This window comes from Neofelis nebulosa, chromosome 17, assembly GCF_028018385.1.
Source record: "Neofelis nebulosa isolate mNeoNeb1 chromosome 17, mNeoNeb1.pri, whole genome shotgun sequence".
Taxonomy (NCBI): Eukaryota; Metazoa; Chordata; class Mammalia; order Carnivora; family Felidae; genus Neofelis; species Neofelis nebulosa.
Window position 1 is genome coordinate 508071 of NC_080798.1, and position 10698 is coordinate 518768.

A 10698-nucleotide genomic window follows, 5' to 3' on the forward strand; every position below is an offset into this window, starting at 1 on the left:
GGCACCCTTCTTCTTGCTTTTTAAATAGGACTATTACAACATTTAAATTTACCAATGTGGCTTGCATTTTTACTGGAGACTGCTGTTTTCTTAAGTGGCTTTTAAGTGACTATGACATTCCAAAAACAAAAACAAAAAACTTTAAAAGAGAAGAGGCATTCCACAAGCATAGTGAGGACTATTGGAAGACTATTTAAAATACGCTCCCCCAAGGGAGAAATTTCAACTTAACTGGAAGCTTATATCCCAGCATTGTGATTGGAAAATCAAGCCGACTGATATAACCCTGATGGCTGGTGACCAAATCCAGCCAATGTAACTTAAATATGGGCTCTAATGAGGATGGCAAGTACCATTCCAAGTGTCATGGTTGTCAGAGAGGCTGCTGTTAGTGAATTCAGGACGCAGTTTAATACTATGGACCTTCAAGATATATTATACAAAAAACAAAAGCTTTTTAAAAAACACTGGGAAAGGGACTCAATGAAAAACAGTCAAGAGAAGATTAACTTGTACATTTCTCAAGAGAGAGAAACCTTGCAAAACATAAGGTTCCAATGTGGAGGTGCTGTTGTTCAGAAGATGGTGGCTTAACAAAGGAAAAAAAAAAATCTTCCTTTTTGTGAATCTTCAGCATGTGTTTCTGATGCCTGTGAGTCACCTGTAGAGAAATTCATAGTCGCCTTGCACCATTCATAAGCACCCCAAAGAACGTAATGTGCAATAATGATAAATTCTGCGTGTGGTTCCTGCATATGAAAAGCATTTGTTGGGTTTCTCACCACTTTGCAAACCTCTGGTTTGGAATAGTGTGAATCCTTGGACAGAAGCCATCCCCAGATCCACTACATTCCCCCACGCCCCCCCATTTTTCTCTTTTGTAGGTTCTCTGATGTAGCATTAGCGGTCACTCATGACTGAAGGTCCTCAACTCCACACTTCCTACCACTGTTTGGACGGGCCGATATCCGGGGACGGATGACCTAGAGCTCGGTATTCCCACAATCATTTCCGTCATTCCTCTCTAAGGGTGCGGGAAGGCTTGCTTATGCATATATTTGTATTGTTTCCGTTAGGAATGATGGGGTCAAGTTTGGTAAGGGATGAGCTAGGACTTAAGGCTTTTCCAGGTCCGAGCAAATGTGAGGCGGGCCTACCCAGTATGAGTTCTCTGGTGCTTGGTGAGGGATGAGCTGTGTGTGAAGGCCTTCCCGCAGTCCCTGCACTCATATGGCTTCTCTCCCGTGTGGATCCGCCGGTGCTGCGTGAGGTGGGTGCTCTGCCTGAACGATTTCCCACAGTCCTGACACTCGTAGGGCTTCTCCCCGGTGTGTGTGCGCTCGTGCTGGCTGAGCGACGAGCTGTGACTGAAGGATTTTCCGCACTCATTGCAGCCGTAGGGCTTTTCCTTGGTGTGGATCCTCTGGTGTTCCACGAGAAGGGAGCTCTGGCTGAAGGCCCTGCCGCACTCGTTACACTCGTACGGCTTCTCGCCCGTGTGCGTCCTCTGGTGCTGGACGAGCGGGGCCAGCTGGCTGAAGGCCCGGCCGCACTCGCGGCACTCGTAGGGCTTCTCGCCCGTGTGGATGCGCTGGTGCTTGGTCAGGGACGAGCTGTGGCCGAAGGCCTTGCCGCAGTCGCCGCACTCGTACGGCCTCTCCCCGGTGTGGACCCTCTGGTGCTGGGTGAGGTGCGTGCTCTGGCGGAAGGCCTTGCCGCACTGGCCGCACTCGTACGGCTTCTCCCCGGTGTGCGTGCGCTCGTGCTGGCTGAGGGACGAGCTGTGGCTGAAGGTCTTCCCGCACTCGTTGCAGCCGTAGGGCCGCTCGCCCGTGTGGATCCTGCGGTGCTCGGTGAGCAGCGTGCTCTGGCTGAAGGCCTTGCCGCAGTCGCCGCACTCGTACGGCCGCTCGCCCGTGTGCGTCCTCTGGTGCTGCACGAGCGGTGTGATCTGCGTGAAGGCCTTGCCGCACTCCAGGCACTCGTAGGGCTTCTCGCCCGTGTGGATGCGCTGGTGCTTGGTCAGGGACGAGCTGTGGCCGAAGGCCTTGCCGCAGTCCCCGCAGCGGTACGGCCTCTCCCCGGTGTGGACCCGCACGTGCTGGCTGAGGTGGATGCTCTGGCGGAAGGCCTTGCCGCACTCGCCGCACTCGTACGGCTTCTCCCCGGTGTGCGTGCGCTCGTGCTGGCTGAAGGACGAGCGGAAGCTGAAGGCCTTGCCGCACTCGCCGCACTCATACGGCTTCTCGCCCGTGTGGGTCCTCTGGTGCTGGACCAGCGGGGCGATCTGGTTGAAGGTCTTCCCACACTGGGGGCACCGGTAAGGTTTCTCGCCGGTGTGGATCCTCTGGTGTTTGGTGAGCGCCGAGCTGTTTCGGAAGCCTTTCCCGCATTCGGGACACTCGTAAGGCCTCTCTCCCGTGTGCGTTCGGTGGTGCTCGAGGAGTGCCGAGCTGTGACCAAAGGCCTTGCCGCACGCCTGACACTCGTAGGGCTTCGCTTTTGCGTGTGTTTTCTGCTCGGCGTGGAGCCCTGGGTCTGGCTTCCCCCTCCCCCCGCGCGTCCCCGGCACGTGGAGGCCTTGCCTTTCTGGAGTCATTGGCTGAGTTGGGAAGCGGGGGCCCAGACTGAAGTTTCCCCCAAACCCATCCCCCTGCTGCTGCTGCTGCTGCATGGGTGTCTTCACCACATGGCTCTCTCGACTCTGTCCGCGGCAGCCCTCTGCATCGTCACCCTCTGAGTACCACAGACTATCCCACAGGAACCTTTCTGCCAGGGCACTGGTACGTATTCCTTCAGTGATGTCTTGAGTTGGGGTGGACACTTTGGTTTGGGGTCTGGTTTCCAAATCTGGAAGAAAAAAAACCCCAGAAATGTTCCTTAATTTCTGTTTGGGGGGAAGGGTTTGGGTTGGGTGGGTGGATGGATGGATGGAAGGATAAAACTGATGGTTTTGGGGGAGCCTCAGTCAGTTGTGTCCGACTTCGGCTCAGGTCGTGATCTCACCGCTGGTGAGTTTGGGGCCCCACTCGCGTGGGGCTCTGTGCTGACAGCTCAGAGCCTGGAGCCTGCTTCAGATTCTGTGTCTCCCCCTCTCTCTGCCCCTACCCCGTTCATGCTCTGTCTCTGTCTCTCTCTCTTAAAAAAAAAAAAAAAAATGCACATTAAAAAAAAACTGATGGTTTTGAAAGGCTCAAGGCACAAGTGACTTTAACCATTTAAAAATACACTTTTGCAAATCAGGGAAGGAATGCAAGCAGGAGAGGAAGCTCTGAGAGTGGTCAGGGGTGGGGTAGCTGGCACAGGGGCCTGAGTGGGGCTTGCAAGGGGAACACAGAGAACGAGGCAGGGAGGCAATGCGAGGCAGACAGAGGGCATCCAGGGAAGCTGTGGACAGACGCCCCAGGCTGGAAGGAGCAGAGCGATGGCCAGGCCACAGCGAAAGCAGCCTCCCATGGCACCAGGTGGCAACGGAGGAAGAGCCGTCTCACAGGTGAAGGACCACCCGGCCCAGCTCTCCCTCTGCCCCAGCTCTCCCACTGACAAGGTCCGCTTTCTGCTTGGCGGTCTCTGGCTGCTGTTCCACCTGCCCCTGATGTGAAGAAACGCATCAGCTCCCCCAGACTGGAGGCCGCTGAGAGGCGCATCGCCAGAGGATGGATAAATGACTGAGCTGTCTGGGAGGACTTGGATCTGGTCTGCTGGGTCCATCTCACCATCTGAGAGTTCCCGGAGGGCAGGGCTTCTGTCCACCTGGGTCACCCCTGCACCCACGCCTTCAGCTGAGGCCAGCAGACATGGGGGACGAACAAACAAACGTACCCCGCCCCGCTCCTTGCTGGCAGGACTTCCTGCCCCGGTACCCAGCCCCTTCTGCACAGCCGAGCCCTCGCGCGTGCCGCCCCCACCCCAACACCCGACTGGCCCAAAGGTGTGATATGGGCACTGTGCCCATTTAGGTTATGCTCCAGTGAGATGTTAAGGGAAAAAAAAAAGAGGGGTCAAGCCAGGTGTGGCTGGCAAAATAGAGGCTCCCAAAGATCTCTGTGTTCTAATTCCTGGAACCGGTGAGGAACGGAGGCTGCTAACCCTTGCACATTAGCTAGTCCTCTGAGATTACCCCGGGTGGTCCCAAGGCAACCACAAGGGTTCTGGAATGTGCGAGAAAGGCAGGAAGGCCAGGGCCAGAGGGACATAAGACCTGAGGGCCGTGTTCAGTTGAGAGACGGACGAGGCCATGCTCAGTTGGGAGATGGACGGACAAGGAATGTGAGCACCTCTGGAAGCTGGAAAGTGAAAGGAGCTGGGTTCTCTGCAGGCCCCACGGGAGGAGTGCTGCCCTGCTCACACCTGGAATGTAGCACAGAGATGCCCACTTCGGACTTCTGACCTCTAGACTGTAAGATAATGTACGTTGCTTTAAGCCATGAGGTTTGTGGCAATTTGTTAGAGGAGCCATACGAAGCTAATATTCTAGGTAAGGGCTGGTTACCCCTTTTGCCGGGGAGACTCTGTCCTGACCCCCTCCCACACGCCGGCCATTCTTTCTGGGCCCTGGCGATGGGCCGTTGCTTAAACAGGGTCAGGGCCTGACACCAGGGGAGACTGCCTGCCAGTGGGCAGGATAGCCTCACTGCCCAAAGAGTCGGTATCGGTCTCAGGAGCTGGATAAGGTGTATGAAGAGCAGAGCCCCACAGGCACATGGAAAAGCCCAGACTGGATCCATGGGCCCACAGATACATGAGTCATAAATGCTTCTGTGGTTTAAACTGCTGAGGCCGCCGAGTTTGTTACGCATTAAGAGTAGGCTCCTGCCCACCCTGGTGCCTTTGCACTTGCTGTTCCTGCTGCCCAGAACTCTGTCCTCCCAGCTTGTTTCATGGCTGCACTGTTCTCATGACTCAGGCTTCAGCCACATGTTGCCTCATCTCTGCTCAGGTCCTCCCGACAACCCTGGCCTCTGCCTCATGACCTCCTTCACTTCCTCAGCACTCATCATGTGCCGTGAGCATCTTGTGCAGTTATTGCTTTACCTATCGTGTGCCCCTTCCCTCACCAAGAACGTAAATTCAGTGAAGATGAGGGCTTGGTCTCAGCCACAGCAGAACAGGTGCTTGGTGCACATTTACTAAAAGACTGAGTAGTGGGGCGCCTGGGTGGTTCAGTCAGTTAAGCGTCCGACTTTGGCTCAGGTCGTGATCTAGTGGTCTGTGAGTTTGGGCCCCGCGTCAGGCTCTGTGCGGACTGCTCAGAGCCTGAAGCCTGCTTTGGAGTCTGTGTCTCCCTCTCTCTCTGCCCCCTTCCCCACTCACACTCTATCTCTGTTTCTCTCTCAAAAATAAACATAAAAAAAAAATTAAAACAACTGAACAGTCAATTTGCTCTGAAGAATGTGAGAGCAGACATGGAGAGTGCCCGGGGCGTGACTGGGGCCCTCCCAGCCCTGCAAGGCTCTCCCCTCACTGCGCACACGCCTCTGGGAACCCCGTCGTCTACCGCTCATGGTTCCTCCTGCTCCAGCAGGGAGACAACATCCAGCTTCGGGAGCCAGCGTCTTGCCCAAGGGGAGACCCGCAGAGTACACATTTGTGTTCCCCGCCCCTTCCCGCCCCTCCATCCGCTCCACCTTCAGTCTTCCTAGACCCAATCGGATGCAGGTCCCAGAGGCCACAGTTGTAGCCCCCTTAGGACCCCCACCCCTGGCTGTGGGAGGATATGTGACCCAGCCCGGGCCAATCAGGCTCTGCTGCTTCTCCTGCCCGCCCTGGCAACAGTGACCAGTGTGGAGGGGACCTGGCCACCACACCAAGACAACCCAGGGGCCTTCCATGGGTGCCCAGGACACAGGCCTGGTCTTTTCCGCTGGTCTCAGACATGGAAGAGGCACCTGGGCAGCTCTCTTCTTACCATCAGAGGGGCCCACCTGCAAATGGAGGCAGAGTGAGGTAGAGGGAGGAGGTGGGGAGGGAGGGGGCTCCTGACAGCACCACAGGAAGACTCAGGTAGGTCTACCTTGGCACCCACTCTTCCCCTCTTACCTCATGATTTTCTGCCTCTAGCATTTTCAGTGAGATCTGCAACATGCAACCAAACATCGGATCTCTAAAGCCCAAAACTCATTCCAGGTGTTTGCTTTTATGGCCTAGAACTATCCCAACTTTTGACCCAGAAGAACCAGAATCTGTGCTGGGGGCTGACCAGCGGGGGCTCGAGTGTAGCCTTACCCACGGAGACCAGGAGCCTGAAGGTCTCCAGCATCACATCGCGGTACAGGGTCCTCTGGGCGGGCTCCAGCTGCCCCCACTCCTCCTGGGTGAAGTCCACAACCACGTCCTCAAAGGTCACTTGCTCCTGAAACATCACACGCAAATGTCCTCACCCAGGCCAAGCCCGGTGATAGCTGCTACCGTGAGCAGTTGGTGAACAGAGACATGAGCCAGGCTGATTTTTCTCAGGTCTGAGGATTTGGGCCAGGTTTTCCCGTGGGACTGGGGGGTTCTGCTGGAGGAAAGGGGGTCTGAGGAGAGAAGAGGACATAACCCAGTCGTGCAGACACAGGATCCCCGAGATGCCATAATGGTGGTGACTGAGAGAGGGGTATGAAGGAGCCCCGGGGGGGGGAGGGGGCTGAAAGCCTCCTACGCATCAACCAGAATGTCCACTAGTGTCCATACCTGTAGTCACCAAGCTGCACACTCCTGTAAATCTACACTGTGCATTAACCATAGCTGAATACAAAGTGGGGCTGGGAAGACAGAAAACGGCCAATGCGGTGATGGGAACAAGCAAATGAACTGGATGTGGGGACTCCAGTGACAGGACCCCTGGAGACTGTTTCCTACTCTTTAATTTTGGACCTTTGAACACTGGGGTAAAAACACAATCCTCAAGGAGAAAGGCTGATGGTGGGTTCTGGGGGTGTGGGGCAGTTCTGGAGGCATTTCCCATCATGATCACACCTGCACGGGTTTTCTGAAATTCCCACACAAGGCCAGTTTCTTCCACGACTGGATGGAGAATTGATGATTTTCTTGAAGGGACTTGAGGGTCAGGGGCAGACATCCTCCACAAAGGTAGCTTCCATCTCACCAAATCACGTGCTATGGATGGCCGGGGAGCAGAGGAAAAGTCCAGGGCCTTCGCGTATCACTGCCCCATGTGAGGGGGGTGAGGGACACAGGGTGCCCAAATACTGGATCCTGGCCCACCTGGCAGCATCTGTCTCTGCTAAAGCTTCTCTTCCCAAAGGAAGGGAGCTGTGGCGCATGAACTAGGCATCTGGGGTGGGGGGTGGCACTGTCAAGACCCGGCCCTGCACCCAGACGATAGGGCTTCAAACTCCAACCCCAGGTACATCCTTTAATGTTTACTTATTTTTGAGAGAGAGCGCAAAAGACAGAGTGTGAGCGGGGGAGGGGCAGAGAGAGAGGGAGATACAGAATCCGAAGCAGGCTCCAGGCTCCGAGCTGTCAGCACAGAGCCCGACACGGGGCTTGAAACAACGAACCGCGAGATCATGACCTGAGCCAAAGTTGGACACTCAATCGACTGAGCTACCCAGGCGCCCCTCAGGTATATCTTTTAAAGTGCTCAGTGCCTTCCTGCCCTCATCTGTAAGTTGGTGAGGACATCCTGAGAGGGCTGTTGGAAGGAGTGAAGGAATTGACATGATGCATTTACCCCAGGCCTGGCACACAGTGTGTGAGCCACCATGCAGACAGGCATGCCGGAAGACTTGGAAGTTTTAACTTTCTTTTGCCAATTTCCCTATTTCCCCCACATTTTCCAGACTCAGTAGGTCTCACTGGTTATCTGCAGAGACTTACTGAATACAGGGTCACTGTTCTGGGCACCACAGATGCCATGGAAACGAGACATGCGCCTGGCCTCATGGTACCTGTGTGCTAGCTGCAGGGTCAGGGAGCTGGCCAAAACTCAAATCCCAGGAGGGGTTAGTGCTCCAGTGAAAATGGGAGGGGCGCTTCTGGGGCAGCCATGCAGATGTCTGCAAGGGCCACGAAGGCAGCAAGACACGTGCTGAGCACTGGAGGCCCCACTGGGGGCAGGGGGTCTGAGGCTGGGCTCAGCCACTCCCAGCAGCGGGGCCTCAGGGTTGTGACTTGTGTCCGTGCCTGTTTCCTCACTGCCACCTCATGGGGCTGATGTGGGGGTAGAATAGGGTGAAATGTGTCCAGCGCTGACCACAGGGTTTGGCACCTTTACTGTTCCACCGGTTCACTGAGTGCCTACTGTGCGCTGGGCCTTTGCGTGTGACAAAAATGGTCAGAACTGCTTCCCAAGGCCCTAGGCCCCATACAGGTGGCCTAGGAGACTCTGTTCGCCGTCTTCCCATTACCTGTGTGTGCCTGCCCTTCATGGAAATGCTTGGTGTGGTTCCACCTCTAGGCCTTTGCTCACGCTGTTCCCCTGCCTGGAACATGATTCCTGTGGGCCTTGACCTCACTGCCCCTTCCCCTGCAGGTCTCTGTTTGGGGGCCACTTCACGGGGAGGCCTTCTGGGCTATGCTGGTTAATGCCTGGTGCCCAGCCCATCTTCTTCTGGACCTCATTTCTCTGCACGTCACTTGGCACATTTACGTTCCTCACAGGGACTGTGACCCCATGGGGATGGTGAAGATTTGCTCCTCTTGTCTGTTCTTGCACCTGCAATTTCTAGAACAGGGCCTGGGAGGCACCTAGTCCATGGCAGGTGCTAAATAACTGTTGCCTAAGGGACTGGATGGAGATAGTGAGTTGAGAAAGTGCCAGACACATCAGTGGGATGGATGCTGTCTGCCAGAGTAGAACGGGGCAGTTGAGGGACTCAGGGAGATCCCCTCTGAGGCGGTGAGGTGTGAGAACCTCAAGAGGATGACTCTGGACAAAGCACATTTCTGGCAGGGGGCAGAGTAAGGGCGAAGGCCCTGAGAGCAGAATGGGTCTGGCAGGACCTGAGGCTAGGGCCTGGGAGGCCCGAGTGTGAGGGTGGTGGTGTACTCACCGGGGCCCCGGCAGTGAGGAGCCCAGCAGTCATTCCCTCCTCCTCTGGCCTCTTCCAGGAACAGCCAGCTCCTCTGCAGGCGGTTCTGGGGAGAGAAGGGAGGCAAGAGACCGGGCAAGTGCCTGTGGTGGCCAGAAACCCCACACCCTGGCATGTGCGTGTGGGAAGGAGGGGCTGTGGCTGTGGGAGCCTGGAGCCCTGCACCCGGGCCAAACCCGACAGTAGTGAAACCTCAGCTTGGCATTTTCCCGGCACCTACTGTGCGCCCAGGGCTATACCAGGCGTTGTTGACAGATGACCTCGAATTTTCCTACTCCACTTCACAAATAGGAAAAGTGAGGGCCACGGCGGGCAAGGAGCACACCCCCAGTTGCCCAATAGGGTGATGACTATTCCTGTTACCATGACAGAAAGCTAGACAGTTATGGGGTCTTTGGGCATTGTGTGCCTCAGTTTTCCTCTCCCATAAAATGGGAGTGGTGACCTAACAGAGGTTATAGGAATTAATGTGTGGAAAGGGCTGAACATGGAGCCTGGCAGGCAGCAGGATGCACAAGTGAACACAAGAAGTATACACCACTGGTGCTGGAAAGAAAGCCTCTTGCTTCAGTGAGCATCTACTTTGCTCGACATGCAGGCCCTGTTGATGGTGGTTCACAAACTCATCTCTGGCTCAGTGCCCCAAATGAAACTCAGGCCAAAGGCAGTATGCATTTCCCTGGTCTCTCTGAACCTTTCCTTCATGACTCTGATTCTGTCTCATCTCACTTGTGCCCTGTGGTCTTCACAGCAGTTTCCAAGATGGCAGTTATCTTGTTCAGTGATGTGTTGATGGGGTTCTTATCATCTCCCTGACTCCCTGACTCCCCTGGAGACTCTGGGGGTCGAGACAATGTTGCGGGCTCTTGGATATAGGCTAGGACCTCGCCCTTAGAGCATCTAAACATGTGCTCGCTGAATTAATAAAGGAGACTGGATGGTCCCTACCTTGAAGTCAGTGCTCAATAAGACTTTAATATAAGGAGTCTGTTTTCTGGGTCCCAGGCGGCTGGGATTAAAGTCTTATGCTTTTGGTCTCCCTCATCATCATCATCCTGAGAAGCCCCTCAGCAAGGTGAAGCTCCAGAGGTGACAGTGGGGCCTCAGCCTTCCCCACCCTCCGAACCCCGAACATCCTACCCAAGCAAGGGAGGGATGCAGCAGGCCAGGTTGGCTCCAGTCCAGATCTGAAGGATCGGGCCCGCTAGGATCTCTGATTGTTACCCCGAAGCCGGAGGGTCCCACCTCTTTTGCCAAAGCCAGGTCCCCACCCTGGCCCCAACTCCTCCTCTCGGACCCGGAGACACCTCCACCCCCACCCCCAAACCGGGCCCCGCCCACTCGGTCCCGCCCCCACCGCCCCCGAAGCGACCCGCCCCGGGCCCAAAGCAGGAAAAGGGACTCTACGCAGACGCACGCGGTAAGACCCCTGGATGCCCTCCCGTCTCGGCCTCCTCCGTTCCAGCGACCCCAGTCCCACTTACCAGCCGGACCGCAAGACAAAGGCCGCAGCCGCCACCAGCAGGGTCTGCGCCTGCGCAGGCGGACGCCCAACTACATCTCCCAGAGGGTGGCGCGCGCACTTCCGGTCGTTTCCTTGCTCGGCCGGCCTCCTCCCTGGGCCCTGGCTGCTGAGCTCGGAGTCCGAGTTCGGCCG

The 10698-nt window shown here is 56.0% G+C and overlaps 1 protein-coding gene across 1 annotated transcript; it reads right to left on the reverse strand.

The window, feature by feature from the left end:
• Positions 1-392: 392 nt before the first annotated feature.
• LOC131498970 (zinc finger protein 135-like) lies at positions 393-10332 on the reverse strand. Its single transcript, XM_058706590.1, has 3 exons — positions 9003-10332; positions 6226-6352; positions 393-2850 (listed from the first exon to the last, which is right to left on the reverse strand). Exons 1-3 carry the CDS (start codon positions 9033-9035, stop codon positions 1154-1156), a joined length of 1857 nt encoding a protein of 618 aa, XP_058562573.1. The 5' UTR covers positions 9036-10332; the 3' UTR covers positions 393-1153.
• Between the last annotated feature and the right edge of the window lie 366 nt (positions 10333-10698).

Bases quoted from the DNA above. Each gene is read 5' to 3' on its own strand.
- LOC131498970 (XM_058706590.1), bottom strand. From the start codon at position 9,035: ATGACTGCTGGGCTCCTCACTGCCGGGGCCCCG. The intron at 6,353-9,002 runs GTGAGTACACCA...GTGATGTTTCAG, and splicing joins TCCTCACTGCCGGGGCCCCG to GAGCAAGTGACCTTTGAGGA. The intron at 2,851-6,225 runs GTAAGGCTACAC...TTTTTCTTCCAG, and splicing joins CAGGCTCCTGGTCTCCGTGG to ATTTGGAAACCAGACCCCAA.